The 18,644-nt window shown below is 43.7% G+C and overlaps 1 protein-coding gene across 1 annotated transcript; it reads right to left on the bottom strand.

Annotated features, from left to right (window-relative positions):
* Positions 1-1,280: 1,280 nt before the first annotated feature.
* On the bottom strand, positions 1,281-3,084 carry LOC111835778 (diamine acetyltransferase 1). The gene is made up of 6 exons (XM_023796426.2): positions 2,794-3,084; positions 2,379-2,430; positions 2,201-2,284; positions 1,930-2,031; positions 1,806-1,846; positions 1,281-1,705 (listed from the first exon to the last, which is right to left on the bottom strand). Exons 1-6 carry the CDS (start codon positions 2,857-2,859, stop codon positions 1,535-1,537), a joined length of 516 nt encoding a protein of 171 aa, XP_023652194.1. The 5' UTR covers positions 2,860-3,084; the 3' UTR covers positions 1,281-1,534.
* Between the last annotated feature and the right edge of the window lie 15,560 nt (positions 3,085-18,644).

The raw sequence follows: 18,644 nt of genomic DNA, 5'->3' as shown, positions 1-18,644 counted from the left end.
GAGGAGGGACATGCAGCTCAGCAGGGTGGGATCTCCTGAAATCTCGCTTCGGATCTGGTTGCTTTGCTGTACCTTTGGATGTTTAAATACCCTCAGAAGATTTCCTGACAAACAGTTCTGGCACGACACCCACAAAACACCCCTTTCACATTTTTGTCTCTTTAAGCTGCCACATGTTCAGCTTGCTGTTGCTTTCTGCCTCTCCTCAGGCGGCTCGTGTGTGTGTGCAGTGTCTGTGACAGCCCGCTGCGGCCTGGCACTGCCCCTACGCTCGACCCCTGGGACCAGGCCGGCTCTTTCCGAAAGGGAAGTGCTGGCTGTGAGCAGAGGGGGCCGACTCCCTTCCCACTTCAAGGGAGGAAGCAGGAGAATATTCTGGCGCTTTCCGTCAGCATTTCAGCTTATGTGTGCTTATGGGCGGGGTGGGGTGGTACTTTCACCACCTGGCAGGCATTACAGGTCAGGAAGAGCAGGAGCTCAAGAGGCCCTGATAGCTGTGCAGTGTCCCTGGAAGCAAGTCAGATGCCCTCAGGCATCTTCTCAACTATTTATTGATCTCCTTGTAATCTTGCCTTTTGTGTGATGGGGTGTGGGGGACGCAGTCGCTATACGAGGGCTAATCACGACAAACAGTGTATCTGACAGGAATGACAGGAAGTAGGGTAAAAAAGTAGTTAGTGATGGTTTATTTCTTCGAAGCGGAGTTTCTAGAGCAAGGAACCACAAGCATCTTACGGGGAGTGGAGTATGAAAAAAATGCTGTAATTTATATGGCCCATCACTGCCAGTGAGATTGCTGACGGGCACAAACTGTCTCATGACCACCAGCTCAGGCAGCTGACACCCATAGAGCGCTGCGTGCTGACAGGGCACCAAGAAGCCCAGCGTAGTCTGACGCAGCCACACATCTGTAAATTGCTACATATGTGCCATGTGTGTTAATGTGTAGATGACAATAGCTCAGTAGTGAGAGTGTGAGAGCTGGTGTTGGGCTGGCTGACCTCGCAGCACTTTGTAAAACAAACTGAAGGGGCATTAAGGTGGCGGCTAAATGCTGCTGCTAAATTGAGCGTGCAGTCAGGCATTTTGTCCTCTCTGTCCCATCCCTGTTGCACAAGGAACATAGTCCCGGATCTCGTCAATGTTTAACTGACTGTGAACTTCAGCCTATGGTGGGGGGGGTCTTTGAGTGTTCAAGTTTTGCTCCATGTACAGTGGCTCTGATTAATATCCTGTGCTCCTTTACCGTTCATGGAACCTCCAGGAATTGACACAGCAGCCAAAGGTTACTCTTTTATTCATTTATATTTTTTTTACTAAAGGAAGAAGCATACATATTAGTGCAGCATTACAGGAAGCGGTGCATTACATGCAGAGTTGATCAGCATTGTGGTTTGCTGGGTGGCACGACTTTCCAACATAGCAGAAGCGATCAAACGAGATCAAACTAGCATTGGGTTTGAGGCTAGTGAGCACAGATGAAGACAGAGGCCCCCGGCCGGCTAGCGCTGGCTCTGGGCCCAGCCCCCACGCCTCACTCTTCGGCAGACATCTTGAGCAGGTTCTCCTTGTCGATCTTGAAGAGGCGCCATCCCTCCTCGTGCGAGAGATCGGCGGCGCCGCGCCGCTTGTAGAACTCGATGGATGGCTTGTTCCACTCGGCCACAATGAAGTGCATACTGCTGCAGCGGCTCGACACCGCAGTCTGGAAGGGGAGAGACAGCCCGTCAGGCAGAGGAGAGGAGGACGGGGGGGAGAGGAACAGGGAGGAGAGCAGCATTGCCTCAGCCGCCAACAATACTCACATGACTCAGGTACTTTAAGATCTCTGACCCGATTCCAAAACCTGATGGGGAGGAAACAGACAGCTGAGCGAACGTACAAATGCTCCAGGCTGAGCAAAGAAAGGGGCGGGTACAGGGAGCTCACCTCGATACTCTTCCATCACATAGAAATCTTCCAGGTATAGCAGTTTGCCGATCCAGGGGTCATATGTGAAGTAGTACATGGCGAATCCAACTACAGCATGACCTGGAATGCAAGTAAAAGTAACTTGTATGAATGAGACTAACTGTTCGATGTCTCTGAGTAATAAGCATTACACTGCAGAACAGCGAAAATTCCTTCAGTGCAGAAACACCAGGGGGAGCCGGCGCCCGGGGCTGCGGGAGAGGCCAGAACACGGAGAGGTTGCACGCACCTTTGGCGCCATTGTGGTCCCTCGGCACCTCCGACACGACGCAGTGGTAGAATGGGTGATCCCCGAAGCCGTCCTCGAGCAGCTCTGCGGGAGCAGAGAGTTACGTAATCGCTTACGTCACCGCGGGGTGGGGGGGGGGGGAGACCCAGAGTCCGAGCAAAACAAACCGTGGCCTCACCTTTCTCCGTCAACACGACTTGATCCTCCATTTGCTCATATTTAGCAAGTTCCTAGAAAGTGAAGAAAAAAAACAGTTACACGTCAGGAAGCAAATGCGAGCTGTTAGCCGTGTTTTAGTAGCGGAAAAAGTTCGGTCTTATATTCACATATACCCGATCGAAAATGAGAGGATCTTAAGTTAAGCAAAATAATACATTAACCTGAATGTCAGCAATAGGCGGGGGGGGGGGGGGGTTTACATTGCACCCGATCAAAACAAGATCATATCAAGTTACCCAACTCACGGCCCCTGCCGGCTGAGCCTTTCGCAAAACTCAGAAAGTTTGTTTGTCATACACATTCGGAAAGAGTTTATTCTTCCAAAGTTACGAGTAACTAGGCTGCATGTGGACTTCCTTATAATCGTAAACTACCTTTATGAGTCGCAATATGTCGGGCACGTCCTTGGGTTCCGCTTTCCGCAATATAAAATTGGCCATTTTCTTCTTTTACTCCTTTTCCCTTTTCTTACTAGTCCTCTGTACGTGAAGAGAAGTAAGAGGTGTTTCTTCATTCGTTTCCCAGGAGTTTGGCCTCCGCAGTCAGTCTGGGATCCTGACTCTTCGATAATGCGATCACATGAAGATGCGCCGCCACCGCTCAGCTGTACGACGTTTCCTTTGTCTGCTCTGCTTTTTATATAACAACTGCGTGTTTTTTCACCCGTGTCCCGCCCAATCAGAAGTGAGAGCCGGCAGCACGTCATCGCCCACATTCGTTGCACTCACATGTCTGGTATACACATTCTCCGGAGTGGGAAAACGCTCTGAGTGTTAAGGTTGAGCATAATCTCCGGAGACCTGTCTTCAGAAACACCTAGAAAACACAGGGAAAAATGTCGCTTCATTAAAAATTCCCTCACGTGGCTGTAAATATGTATAGGCTAGCAGATTGCGCCGTGTATCTGGTGAAATATTCTTCACAGTACGATAGCCAAAATCCAACACCTGTCAAGACGGAACGCACCGGTTCTTTTTGGGTTTTTTTGTACGCAGTTTTGTGCATGCTTTTTATGTCTTGAGTGGCCCATTTCGAATCAAGTTTATTGTGCTTTCACTTTGTTTATTCTCGTACTGTGCCAGTACGCACCAACATTGTTGGTTTAATCAGAACACATAAAAAAAGTGCGGGGTAATTTGACCCAAGGGAAATGCAGGCCTGGGCCTAACTACGGAAAATCTAAAGGACAGTCCGTAGGTGACCGCCTTGCTGCCCTTCCTCACTCCACCCCATCAGCTGCTTTATATTTTTTCTGAAACAGGATCTTGTTGTAAGAGAAAATACGCTCAGTGGAAAAAAATGCATAACAACAAACTTTTTACACTTTATACATGTAGTTAAAGAACTAAGAAATATGTAAATCAGACGAACATTGGATGTATACACTCACCTAAAGGATTATTAGGAACACCATACTAATACGGTGTTTGACCCCCTTTCGCCTTCAGAACTGCCTTAATTCTACGTGGCACTGATTCAACAAGGTGCTGAAAGCATTCTTTAGAAATGTTGGCCCATATTGATAGGATAGCATCTTGCAGTTGATGGAGATTTGTGGGATGCACATCCAGGGCACGAAGCTCCCATTCCACCACATCCCAAAGATGCTCTATTGGGTTGAGATCTGGTGACTGTGGGGGCCATTTTAGTACAGTGAACTCATTGTCATGTTCAAGAAACCAATTTGAAATGATTCGAGCTTTGTGACATGGTGCATTATCCTGCTGGAAGTAGCCATCAGAGGATGGGTACATGGTGGTCATAAAGGGATGGACATGGTCAGAAACAATGCTCAGGTAGGCCGTGGCATTTAAACGATGCCCAATTGGCACTAAGGGGCCTAAAGTGTGCCAAGAAAACATCCCCCACACCATTACACCACCACCACCAGCCTGCACAGTGGTAACAAGGCATGATGGATCCATGTTCTCATTCTGTTTACGCCAAATTCTGACTCTACCATTTGAATGTCTCAACAGAAATTGAGACTCATCAGACCAGGCAACATTTTTCCAGTCTTCAACTGTCCAATTTTGGTGAGCTCGTGCAAATTGTAGCCTCTTTTTCCTATTTGTAGTGGAGATGAGTGGTACCCGGTGGGGTCTTCTGCTGTTGTAGCCCATCCGCCTCAAGGTTGTGCGTGTTGTGGCTTCACAAATGCTTTGCTGCATACCTCGGTTGTAACGAGTGGCTATTTCAGTCAAAGTTGCTCTTCTATCAGCTTGAATCAGTCGGCCCATTCTCCTCTGACCTCTAGCATCAACAAGGCATTTTCGCCCACAGGACTGCCGCATATTGGATGTTTTTCCCTTTGCACACCATTCTTTGTAAACCCTAGAAATGGTTGTGCGTGAAAATCCCAGTAACTGAGCAGTTTGAGAAATACTCAGGCCGGCCCGTCTGGCACCAACAACCATGCCACGCTCAAAATTGCTTAAATCACCTTTCTTTCCCATTCTGACATTCAGTTTGGAGTTCAGGAGATTGTCTTGACCAGGACCACACCCCTAAATGCATTGAAGCAACTGCCATGTGATTGGTTGATTAGATAATTGCATTAATGAGAAATTGAACAGGTGTTCCTAATAATCCTTTAGGTGAGTGTATATCCACGTTTGTGAATGTTTCAGAACTAAGAAAAAGTTGCAGACACCTATACGCAGTTTAAAGAGGTGAGCATTTTCACTTGCATCCTGCATGTAGTGATGCCGCAGCTGCTCAGAATAGCCGACGTTTTCTCCCCTGACACACATCCTGCGATTCACCTGCACTTCGCTCAGGAGATCGTGTCCGAGTAAATCTAAAGCACCCGACAATACTGTCTATGACCTATACATTCGGAGTACCTTGACCGGCAGTTCGATGTATCATCCCTCTTTTGTGAGAGCAATAAAGTGAATTGTTCTGGTTTCAAAAAAAGCTCTTATCAGATTCTCTGAAGCTGAACCCAAGTACAGAGTCTGTTTTATGAACGTGCACCTTGATCCAATAGATCCTCTGTGGACACATTTCCAACAGTTGTTTAAGCAACTAAGTCAGACTGCATGTTCGTCGACAGACAGGTAAAACTTGTGTAGCATACATGAGCAATATAAAGCAGGAAATACATCGAACAAAACGCCCGTTCTGGAATACTTGTTTCCCTTCTTCCTAGAAGAGGAACAAAATAGCGGTTGTAACTTGTCATAACCTAAGGGAAGGGCGTGCTTTTCTACGGGATTCCATTTGCACCAAAAATGTGTCAATATGCGCTATGTCCACGTCGACTGAACATGTAACAAAATATTTGTCTGTCTAATCAACTTTGCACGGTACTTCTGTCGTTTTATTATGCCCTGTCGTTATGGCAGGGCAAAAGGGTCACAACCTCTTATTTTTTTCACTTTAACACGCTCAAAACTGACTTGGTAACAAGTACATTTATGGAACGCAAAACAGATAAAAACACGTAAACACATAAAATGCACATTAACAATACGTAGTTAGCGTGTCTTATACACAAATGTGATGTACACATTTGAACAAATGTGGAACAGTCCATTTTTGCGAGTAATTTTGAATTCTGATGGCTGAGCAGAGCACGAAATGACCTCCAGAAACTCCTCTCACACGCACTAAAATATATGTAAAGTGGCTGATTTTTAATAATTGTATGTGACATATTGCAGACATATATGCCAAATATGTATTTAAATATACTATACACTGGAAACCGCTTAAAGTTATAACGTCTAGGTAAAGTTAATCTATTAGCGGATGATCGTTATTACCGATTTTTTTGTTTTTATTTATATCTCCGGCAGATTACCAACTAATTGACATTTGTAAGTTTATTAAACGAATATAAGGTAATGAAACGGACAGCGTCACTATTTACTAAATTTTATTGACTCTTTCAAAATACAGTACAACTGTTCAAACGCTTCTCAAATTACATTACTGTACAAATTGAATTACTGAACTTTGTATAATTCAAAAACGCTATACTACTGTACTGTACATAAAATACAGCTTGTTGTATTTTCGCCGCTGCGTCTCGGTAGCTCGTTTTTGGTACTGCTTGCAATACTTCTGTAGTATGGTATGGTATCATTCTCCCTCCTCTTTGTGTTTTTCTGCATATCGTCTTGTATGCAACATGCTCAGGTACACCATTCAATCGCCAATCGTTTTTTTAGGCATTCAACCATCCTCAAAGACTACTTCTGTCAACATCAACTTTCCTTTACCTGCACCTGTCTTATTTCATTATTATTATTATTATTATTATTATTATTATTATTATTATTATTATTATTATTATTATTAATGATCTACTGACAGCGCTAAAGATAGCTCCCAGTTGATTCGGGATTCCATTGAATTTATTTCTACAATCCAATGACTCTTGAAAATAAAAAGACAAAGTATAATATCGGCAGATTTCGGGGTATCGGGTACCAAATGTCAAGCGTTTATTCTCGTGCACAAAATACATTTTGTGCCATACAAAGAATTGTCTAATGACGACATCAAGTAATGCCTTGCTGTATTTTGTCCACGAAGACTTCACTGTATTTGTGCACATAAATCAAAAGGAATGCTTCATTTTGTGTACAGAATTAATATCAGCACTTTGCATTTCGTGGACAGAAGAAAGTCATTTTGTGGACGAAATGCATTTGGTGAATGTTACACAGTCATTTCGTGGACGAAACTAATTCTGTGGAATCACGAAATAAATTTCGTCTGTTGCTGAGTCACGAAAGGCACCACGAAATGTCTTTCTTGTTTCGCCGAGTCAGTATAGGTAAGTACTACGTGCGTGTCCGTGGGACTGGGGGTACCTTGCAATGACCAGAAGGGAGCGCCGGTGTTCTGACGAGTTGAGCTACCTATCGAGACGTGCTATCGAGCTTTTCTGCGCATGTGCAGTTCCACCGTTTTAGGATTAGGGTTAGGTTTTAGGGTGAGGGTTTTTTGAGGGTTAGGGCTATCGATTAGCACTACGGTAGTCTAACTCGACAAAGTAGCTCAACTCGTCAGAAGACTGGCTTTGATTTTGCAGACCGTGTAATTACTTTTCATTTGCATTTAAATGTAATAAAAATGCAATTAACTCATGGGCTTACACTTTGTTGTATGTACTCATTAGTGTCATTATTTTTCATTTCATTTTTAGTATTTTTAAGCCAAGCCAATGAAAGATCTCGGGGCTATGTTACCATGCCAATTTTCCCTGAATAACCCTGTCTCCGATAGTTCAAGTCAGACACACTGCGTAGCCTGCCTGTAAAATGCAACAATAAAATGCCGAATATGCTAGCTATCATGAGATTTCAGTTCAAGACAAGTCTGCAAACACACATACACGTATTTATATGTATTCAACAGTTTTATTACCTTGTAAAATCTGTAGGGTCTGTAAACTACCCCAATGCATTTAAGTTAGCTAATTTCTAATAAAAGATTTCTTTGGTGAGCTTGAGAATCTGAAAGCCCGAGTGTCATGCCAGATGCCTGAGAGTTGGCAACCTTGATTAAAATACAGTGGGAACCGCTTATAGTGATCAAAAAGCTTGAGACAGAATCATTCATGTACACTACAACTGTTTAAATAATTTGTGTATGTTAATAAAGTAGTCCACTTACTGTGTGTTTTGGGTCTTGTTAAACATGACAACATATGGATATAATTAAAACTGCAATAATTCTTCTTTTTTTTTTACTTCACTTGACATTGATTGTCCTATTTTGCCTTGCAGTAACCTGTCTGCTTCTGTCTAGCTACCTGAGGCTAATGCTGCCTGCACAGAAAGCATGACGGGAAAAAGAAAGTAATTGTCTCTCAATGACAAACATATCCTAGAGTCATCAAAGCTTATGATAAACTGCCAAATCGAGTCAGAGATCCAGCAGTGAAACTATATTATGTGCTTTGAGACAATGTAACGTTGTGAAAATGCACTGTATAAATAAAACTGAACTGATTATTCAGGGTCACTATCACTCCACGGATCTATCAATGGACCATCCCTGATCCTCTGAAGTGTACAGACTGGAGGCTTGGGCCAAGGAAGGAGGCTGGGTGTTGGGGCAAAAACAGATACCCGGGGCTGGGGCCCTCACCCCAGCGCTGCTGGGTCACCAGTGGGCGCATGGGAAATTAATCCCATCGCAAGGGGTGTCGTACAGCCTGGGGGTCATCTTTTTGGGTCAGTCATTCTGTTATGGTAGTGCAGCATGGTGCAGGCAGAGAAAGGAAGGTGATGATCCACTTGCGGATCCAAGAGACAACAGGGGTTTACTGGGGAAACTAAATATACAAAAGGAAACCAGGCAGAATTGCAAAGAGTATCATTCACAGAGCAGCATGACAACACCTACTACAACTTCATACATAACCAAGGGCACAAAGCAAAAACCCAAACAGGACACAAACCATAAAATAGGAACAAAAGAAACACTAGGTAACAAAGTCTAATAAACACAAACAGAGGAGGCTGGGCTTATGACTAAAAGGTTCAGGGCTACACACTCAGCCTATAGAGCCATGTGGCATTCCAGGGAGATGGGGAAACACACTAAAGACTTGAGGACAACAGGGAGGATAGGATGGCCAGCAACACCTGCAGGTCAAATGGGAGGGAGACACGAAAGGTTGGGGAGAATGGGTGCGTGGGTGCGATGCCTAGGCCATAGAGACAGTGTGGACACAGAATTGGACAGGGAAACCACTAACGAGAACCAACGAACTGGACAGACAAAGCCAAGCACTCCAACAGAAGGGAAGCAAAGACAGATAGGGTGAACACAATGAGCTGGGACAGGGACACTAAACGAGGGAACACAGCAGGGGATAGAACTTGGGGACCAGGAACAAACTGATTCGGGACTGGACACTGAGGTTATGAGATGGAAACCTGGATGGAGTAGGGGATGAGAAAGGGAAGGGAACAAGAGACACTGATGGACGGGGGAAGTGGACCGCCACAGGCCTAAACAGATTAACAACCGGGCTGAGAGGCAGCATAACTGAAGCAGGAGGCTGGTTTGGTGAACACTTGTGAATCGTGGGGTGAGAACCAGAGGGCAACGAGGGGACTGCAGGACTGGACGGCAACGAGGGAACTGCTGGACTGGAGGGCGATGAGCAGACTGCAGAATGAAGCCTGAAGGGTGACAAGGAGACTACAGGATGAGAACTGGAAGGAGAGAATGAACTTGGGTATGAACGGCTGGTCCAACTCTTGTGTTCCTGTCTCCCCCTACAGGAAATAGAGAATTGGCCTGGCCTCCTGCTAGGCCTCCACCTGTGCCATTGAAGGCTTCCTTGGGCGGAGGCAGGAGCCTGGAATGTGGGACTCATGGCCAGGTCCAGGGGGTCCCATTCCAAGTCCTCTGGAGGGGATTCCTCCAGATCCATCCCCACTAAGCTGTGGATGACCTCAGGTGGAGCTGCAGGGACCAGGACGACCTCGGACAGAGCTGCAGGGGCTGAGTCAATATGAGTGGGCCCCTGAGGGCCAGACTCGGGAGGCTAGAGAAGAGTCAGAGATGCCCCCTTCTGGGCCATGCTCTGGTAACTCGGAATGGGTGGTGGCCCCTTCTGGGCTAGACTCAAGAGACTCAGGAGGGGGAGAGGCAGGCTCCGTTGGGCAGGGCAGTGGATGCTTGGGTGCAATGGCAGGTGAAATCCCAGGCTCAAAGTCTGGTGACTCGATGCCCAGAAGCCTGAGGATTTCCCTGACCCTGTCTTCCTCTTCAGTGGGAGGTGCAGGAAACAGCTGTGGAGGCCAATAGGGCTGAGCGACCCTCTCTAGGCTGGGAGTCTGGGGTGTGGGCTCCTTCAGGTCACTATCACTCCCCGAATCTATCAGTGGACTGTCCATGATCCTCTGAGGTGTGCAGATCGGAGGCTTGAGCCAAGGCAAGAGGCTGGGTGCTGGGACAAAAAGAGATACCCAGGACTGGGGCTCTGACCCCAGTGCTGCTGGGTCACCAGCGGGTACATGGGAATTGAATCCCAGCGCAAACGGTTATGTGGAGCCTGGGGATTGTCTTTTTAGTACAGTCATTCTGTTACAGCAGCACAGCATGGTGCAGGCAGAGATAAGGTGACGATCCACTCCAAGAGACAACAGGGTTTTATAGGGGAAACTAAACATACAAAAGGAAAACCAGACAGAGTTGCACAGAGTATCAATCACAGAGCAGCATGACAACACCTATTACAACTACATACATAACCAAGGGCACAATCAAAAACCGAAACAGAATGCAAACCACGGACTAGGAACAAGTAAACTAATAGAAAAGAAACAGCGGGGAACAAAGTCTAATAAATACAAATAAACAGAGGAGGCTGGTCTCAAACTCATGACTAAAGGGTTTATGACCACACACACTCAGCCCACAGAGCTGTGTAACAGTCCAGGGAGCTGGGAAAACACACTATAGGCTTGAAGGACAACAGAGAGGTGGCAAGGATGGCCAGCAACACCTGGTGGCCAAATTGGGGGGAGACATGAAAGGTTGGGGCAGACCAGTGCTGACCCTGACAGATTTCCACTGTTTGTGGGTTTGGTTCCCAAACATTTCTGTGAGATAATGTCAGCTAAAAATCGGTCATTTTAGCACCTGTGAAAATAGGTACAACACTCAGTCATGTTTGTTTTTGTTATGTCGAACCTCCTTTTTGTTTTATATTAAAAAGTCAATAATGAAGGCTATATTTTAAATGTCAAAAAGAATAAACGTCCTTAAAGATGATGTCATCACACTAAAGGTTACGCTAGACACTGAAAGCTGGTTTCAGAGTTCTCACTCTGTGTGCAATTTGCACTTTTTATACAGTATAAACCTTACAGCCTACCTGCGGCAGCTATGATCGACATTGAGTAATCACTAGTTAATTAGGAGCATAACAATAACCTTCCGTACAACAGGCAGTTGTCTAGTGACTTTCCTGTCCTGACTGTCCCCCTGAACACTCTGCGGACCAGGTTGCTTAACTGTAGCTCCAACAGCAGTTCGTCGCACCAGCGATTCTACAAGGATCTGCAGACAGTCTGTGACTCCTTATGCAAATCCATTCATATTAATCATTTTATTGTTGCATTTTACACGCAGGTTACTCAGTGTGTCTGATCTGAACTATTAGGGACAGTATTATTCAGGGAGAACTCGCATGGTAACAGCCAACAAATGCAGGGAATCAGCACTGAGATCTGTCATTGGCTTGACTTAAAAATACTTAAATTGTAATAAGAAATAGTGACACTAACGAGTATATGCAACAGTAAATGTATGAACCCAGGAGTTATTTGAATTTTTATGACATTTAAAGGCAAGTGAAAGGTAATTATACGGTTCTGCAAAATCAAAGCCGGTACTCCCCCTTCTGGTCATTACAAGGTAATTGTCAAAGTAGATTTCACAGACAATTTTTTGTTAGGCTACATGCTCAGTCGACGTATGCTATTCACATATTTTTTGGCAGAAATGGAAACCCCATATGCATACCGATATATTTTTGACACAAATGCAACCCCATGCTTGGTAACAATGAGTTCCGTGCGCCTAAAAATGTATTGTCGGCTCGTCATAACAAACGAACCGCTCCCGTACAAGCATAAATGCGCTTTCCAAATCCAATTCAATTCCAAATATTTTTATAGCAACGTTCATAACACAGTAGCCGTAAGGCACTGACACAAGTGCCTGTCAATCCGTTGATTCATGCACACACGCCCCAACCGGGTAGCACGCCCAATCCGGACACTGGAATTTACTTCCGGCGAATACGAATAACCAAGCGAATCGGAGCGGCGTCTACAGTTTTGCAGGCGCTAAACCTGGGGGGTATTCCATGAAAGTAGCTAAAAAAAAAAAGGCAGACTTTCCCGAAAAAGTCAGACTCAACCTACCTCCATCTCTAAACTTAGCCTCACGTCGCTCCACGAACGCAGTTCCGTTTTAATTAATCAAGTTTCATTCCAGACAGACTTGCATAGTCTCACTTAGTGAGCACACCCGCGATATTTAAGAAGCCCAAATAAATGGATGAACGATAGATCGACCAAATGAGTCGGAAAGCCTGTAAAACGAGAGCGGCGTTTCTTTCCGCCGCATCCCCATAGCCAACGGGGAATCTTCTGGGTTGATTCCACCTGTCATTATTACTGTATAATATTATTTGATCTCTGTAAAATACTTTAAATCACATCCGTGTGAAGTGTTCTGCACAAATAACCGTATGTTGTCTTTGCTATTTTAGTAGTAAACTTTCAAAGTAGACAGTTTTGGAATACCCCCCAGGCTAACTGTAGTGATGGCCGATTCGCGAACGAATCGTTCTTTTTAACTCGGTTTTTTTAGTGAACGGGTTGAACCGATTCGTAAGTCTGAACGAATCAGTTTTTAAAATTATTTTAAAACGTTTTTAAAACTGATCTTTGGCAATTCAACATCCAAAAGCATCCCCCGCAAGTTCGGATTTATTTTTCATATTCCGTCTGCGCTTGTCTCATCACTTTTAAATTAATTCTTATGTTCGTCAGTTACATTCGTCACTGTTGCGTTCGTAGATTTCAGTCTGGTGCCGAGAACACCCGAACGGCCGAGTACCTGGTCTCTAACTCGCTGACTCCAAAAAACCCGAGAGCCTGTTCGATGAACGAATCGAAGTTACGGGTTTTCGGACACTCGGTGAATCAAAAGAGCCTGTTCAATGAACGAATTTAAACTTACGGGTTTTCGGACACTTGGTCGGTGAATCAAACGAACGGTTCGCGAACCGATCCCAAGAGCCCTCGCGGTGTTTACTGCGGAAATGCAGTTACGCTGATGAATATGGTAAAATGAATGCATCTATTGCTGATTTATGAAAGCAGTATAGTTATTAAAATTATATATATATATACACTTACCTAAAGGATTATTAGGAACACCTGTTCAATTTCTCATTAATGCAATTATCTAATCAACCAATCACATGGCAGTTGCTTCAATGCATTTAGGGGTGTGGTCCTGGTCAAGACAATCTCCTGAACTCCAAACTGAATGTCAGAATGGGAAAGAAAGGTGATTTAAGCAATTTTGAGCGTGGCATGGTTGTTGGTGCCAGACGGGCCGGCCTGAGTATTTCTCAAACTGCTCAGTTACTGGGATTTTCACGCACAACCATTTCTAGGGTTTACAAAGAATGGTGTGCAAAGGGAAAAACATCCAGTATGCGGCAGTCCTGTGGGCGAAAATGCCTTGTTGATGCTAGAGGTCAGAGGAGAATGGGCCGACTGATTCAAGCTGATAGAAGAGCAACTTTGACTGAAATAGCCACTCGTTACAACCGAGGTATGCAGCAAAGCATTTGTGAAGCCACAACACGCACAACCTTGAGGCGGATGGGCTACAACAGCAGAAGACCCCACCGGGTACCACTCATCTCCACTACAAATAGGAAAAAGAGGCTACAATTTGCACGAGCTCACCAAAATTGGACAGTTGAAGACTGGAAAAATGTTGCCTGGTCTGATGAGTCTCAATTTCTGTTGAGACATTCAAATGGTAGAGTCAGAATTTGGCGTAAACAGAATGAGAACATGGATCCATCATGCCTTGTTACCACTGTGCAGGCTGGTGGTGGTGGTGTAATGGTGTGGGGGATGTTTTCTTGGCACACTTTAGGCCCCTTAGTGCCAATTGGGCATCGTTTAAATGCCACGGCCTACCTGAGCATTGTTTCTGACCATGTCCATCCCTTTATGACCACCATGTACCCATCCTCTGATGGCTACTTCCAGCAGGATAATGCACCATGTCACAAAGCTCGAATTATTTCAAATTGGTTTCTTGAACATGACAATGAGTTCACTGTACTAAAATGGCCCCCACAGTCACCAGATCTCAACCCAATAGAGCATCTTTGGGATGTGGTGGAATGGGAGCTTCGTGCCCTGGATGTGCATCCCACAAATCTCCATCAACTGCAAGATGCTATCCTATCAATATGGGCCAACATTTCTAAAGAATGCTTTCAGCACCTTGTTGAATCAGTGCCACGTAGAATTAAGGCAGTTCTGAAGGCGAAAGGGGGTCAAACACCGTATTAGTATGGTGTTCCTAAAAATCCTTTAGGTGAGTGTATACATCCAATGTTCGTCTGATTTACATATTTCTTAGTTCTTTAACTACACGACGTTCTTCGTACGTCGCTAACTCAGTTAGCTGGATTTGATTGTTGACGATTTGGCATGATCTTGGATTGTTTGGTTCTTCGAAGCTCATCCTGGACTTGCTGTCATAGCAACAGGTGCGCAAGCTTAAACCTGCTCGGGAGCAGGCTTATTTAATGTAAACAGGATTAGATCGCGGCTTTATAACTGGAGGAGATAGGGAAGTCTGTCGCAGCCATATCTTGTCCATTTTTACGACAGCAACCTGTTGCGGAAGGTGCAAGAACAATTCGCAGAGCTTTTCGAATTAATCGCGTATTGCGGGATAGACAGGATCCTTTGGCGCAGCGCGAAAGTGTAATTGTTGAGAGATATCGTTTTTCTCGTGAGGGTGTTATTTACATCATTAATTTGTTGGAACCCCACATTAAGTGCTCAACACGGAGGAGTCGGGCTTTGACAACTGCACAGACTGTGTGCATTGCCCTGAGATTCTTTGCGAGTGGCACTTTCCTTTACACTATTGGAGATGCAGAGAACTTAGTGAAAAGTGCTGTCTGTCGTGCCATTCGCAAAGTTTACCTGGCACTCAAGCAGTTTTTAAGGGTCTTTGTGGTATTTCCAAGCCACTTAAGACCCCAGGTGGTAAAGCAGAATTTTTTTGCTATTGCAGGTACATTTATAATTGTTAATGACATGCAATCATGACCATGCCAAAAAGTATGACTAACAGTATGTGTCCTTCAGGCTTCCCTAACGTGATTGGTGCCATAGATTGCACACACATCCCCATCAAGGCCCCACCAGGCCCCAATGAAGGGGATTTTGTGAACAGAAAGGGGGTTCACAGTATAAATGTGCAGGTATGTTAACTATTACAATTTATAATATTCCAGATTAGTAATATATTACATAAAAAAAAAAAAAAAAAAAAGAAATGGATCAAAAAGTATGCAGTTGACTGACTAAAATCTTAGATGGTGTGTGACGCTATGTTCCATATAACAAATGTGGAAGCAAAATGGCCAGGATCAGTGCATGACTCAAGAATTTTCAGAGAGTCACATTTATGCACATTATTTGAACGTGGTAACGGAACATATAAATGTCAAGCTCACAGTATTACACACACTTATGCTGAGCCTAACAAAACTGCATTTTTCCATTATACAGGGGATTTTGACGGGATCCTGCTTGGAGACAGGGGCTATGCCTGCAGGCAGCATTTTATGAAGCCCTTCTCTGACCCAAACCCTGGACCACAAACCCGTTACAATGCAGCTCTAGCCAGGACAAGGGCACGCATTGAAATGACCTTTGGGCAACTAAATGAAAGATTTCAGTGTCTGAAGGGTCTGAGGGTTGCACCTGACAGGGCCTGTGACATAATTGTTGCATGTGCCATCCTCCACAATATTGCCACCATCAGAAAGGAGAGGACCCCTGTGGTGGAGGTGCAGCCTGATGATGACCTCCAGCCAGTGCACTTGGACCAACCTAGTGGCAGAGCTGCACGGGACAGAATTGTGGAGCACCATTTTTGAATGTGTAAAATAAGACAAGAGAAATATGCTTAGTTCCTGGAGTTTTATTTAAACAATTTTTTATAAAGAAAAGCCAGCAAGTCATCTTTTGCCTGCAATAACAGATAGTTATGTAAAGTCAGCAATACTACTATGTGTCAAATGGTGTATTAGCACTTACTCTGAAAGTCTTTTTGAAGCAACTCTATCTCTAGTGCAATTTTTCTCTTTTTGAAGTTGTTGAGTTCAATTTCTCCTCTTAATTTGTGTTTTTTCAGGTCAAAATACTCGATTTTTTGTTGAAGATGCTGTTTATATAGGGAACAGATGTCACCCTGTGTCATTTTGTGAAAGAAAAAAAAAAAAGGGTCAAAACATGCCTCATGCAACAAAAGTAAAAAGTAAAACACCCCTACCAGGGGAGATGCCATTCTTGATCTTGTTTTGTCTAATAACCAGGACAGGATTGGTAAATTAGACGTTTTAGAACCACTTGACAGTAGCGATCATAACATGGTTAAATTTGAGGTTAAGTTTAGTGCCCGAAGAGCAAAGTCCAAATCAAAAATATATAATGTTAGGAAGGCTAACTTCAATTGTATGAGATTAAAACTAGAAACTGTGAACTGGATGGAGTTAAATAATAAAACTGTTGAAGAGGCATGGGAATTTTTTAAAAGCACATTATTGCAAGTGCAAGAGGACTTCATACCTGTTTCCAGCAAGAATAAATATAGGAAATTGCAACCTAGGTGGTTTAATAGGGAAATAAAGTATAAAGTAAGGAGGAAAAGGGCTTTGTTCCAGAGATGGAAAATAACTGATGATGACATAATAAAGCAAGAGTATCTAAATCTACAGGCTGAATTAAAAAATGACATTAGACGAGCTAAAAGGAATGTCGAAAGGAAGATCGCATTGGAGGCTAAGGATGACGTTAAAAGTTTCTTCCAGTATTTTAACTCTAAAAGAGCTCTAAAAACTGAAATTACTAATCTGCAGGATAGTAAGGGTCTTATAATTGAAAACGACATTGACATAGTAAATGAGTTCAATGATAGTTTTGCACGTGTATTCACTGTCGAGGACACTATAGTAACTTACCAGTGGCCTGTACTACGAAGGGGGTTTAACCAAATTAGACTTAACCCCGAGGTAATTTGCGAACGCGAGGTTAACAAAATCATGTTGACTCCATCGGGGCTAATCAGTACTACGACGCCAGTTAAGAAGTTGATTTGTTAAATCGGTGTTAACTGCATTGGAGTTTGTGCGCGTTCACATATATGGAACACGTTCGGCAACGCAAGGCACCGTTTGACTCATAGCGCGATCTCCATATGTTTCACGGAGGAAGACTGCATGCTAATTATGCAGCGTTATGAGGAGTTTAAATCAACCCTTTAAAGAAAGTCCAATACCACTGCAGGTAACAAAAGCAGGCAAGCTTGTTGGCAACGTATTGACGACGAAGAAAATGCATACGTACATTTTCACGGTCATAAAACGTGGTCTAAAATATCCCACGACCGAGTATTAGACAATGTAGTGTTTTCTGAAAAGAATTGAAATACTGTTAATAAATACAGAGGCTAACAGATGCGACACAATTCAGAAGTCACCTATTATATGCTGCTAAGTAATATAATGCTCCCTGAAGTTCCATTACTATATGTTACTCATAATGAAACCTAATGTTAACAATAACTGATCCGATTTCAAATGCAATAGTAGTGGAAAGCGTTCGTCGCAGCAAGTCAAGATGAAATATAGAAACATCATGTCAAGTGGTAGGGCTATGTATTTATATTTCTACTCATTATGAAAGATTTGTTGTGTCTAGCCTTCACTAATAGCGTGTTTCTATGTTTTACAGCTAATAATAAAAGGTGTCTGTTAATATGACACTTGATAGAAGGTGAGCCACTGTTTAACAAACAATTAAATGATTTACAACAGGACAAAACGAAAAAAAGAAGCATAGCCTATGTGTAGTGAGAAAACGACTTGGAACCTGTCACCGCGGTTAAGTTAGCCTCATATTCGATATTCGATGGCTTTAATATCTTTACGGAATTAAGGTGGCCGTTTTTAATGACAGAATTGTCATGTCCAGTACACAGACATAGATGCACACCGATTATTTTTCTGCTTCAAAACATTTTGTGATTTGTGCCAAATCATGTTAATCGCTAATATAATATAGGTCCTTTCAGCTGTAATGATATATGGTGGTTTAGTATTTTGGGCTCATGCATGGCGACTGTTGCACACCCCTTTGTTTCCCAGATTGCTTTACATGCAAATTTTAATTAATTTTTGTATCCGTATACTGTGCAGTCGACAATACATGAATGGGTTAATAACTTTAAAACTAGACAAGACAGGTACATCTAGTGAAGTGTGCTTTGATCAGTGGACAACAGGGAACAATGCACACCCCTTGGGTTTTCAGAATAACTTTCTCTGTAACAGTTATTAATACATTGTATGCATATTACCGGTATATGCCATTGCTCCATTTCATACATATTAACAGAGAGAGCC

The sequence above is a fragment of the Paramormyrops kingsleyae genome, chromosome 4 (assembly GCF_048594095.1).
Source record: "Paramormyrops kingsleyae isolate MSU_618 chromosome 4, PKINGS_0.4, whole genome shotgun sequence".
Classification (NCBI taxonomy): domain Eukaryota; kingdom Metazoa; phylum Chordata; class Actinopteri; order Osteoglossiformes; family Mormyridae; genus Paramormyrops; species Paramormyrops kingsleyae.
This window is presented reverse-complemented; position numbering and strand designations above follow the sequence as displayed.

What these genes read in the sequence shown, in the direction of transcription:
- LOC111835778 (XM_023796426.2), bottom strand. Translation starts at nt 2,859, where the DNA reads ATGGCCAATTTTATATTGCGGAAAGCGGAACCCAAGGACGTGCCCGAC. An exon ending in ACATATTGCGACTCATAAAG is followed by an intron (nt 2,431 to 2,793) that starts GTAGTTTACGAT and finishes TTCACTTTCTAG; the next exon opens with GAACTTGCTAAATATGAGCA. An exon ending in TCTTAAAGTACCTGAGTCAT is followed by an intron (nt 1,706 to 1,805) that starts GTGAGTATTGTT and finishes CTCCCCTTCCAG; the next exon opens with ACTGCGGTGTCGAGCCGCTG.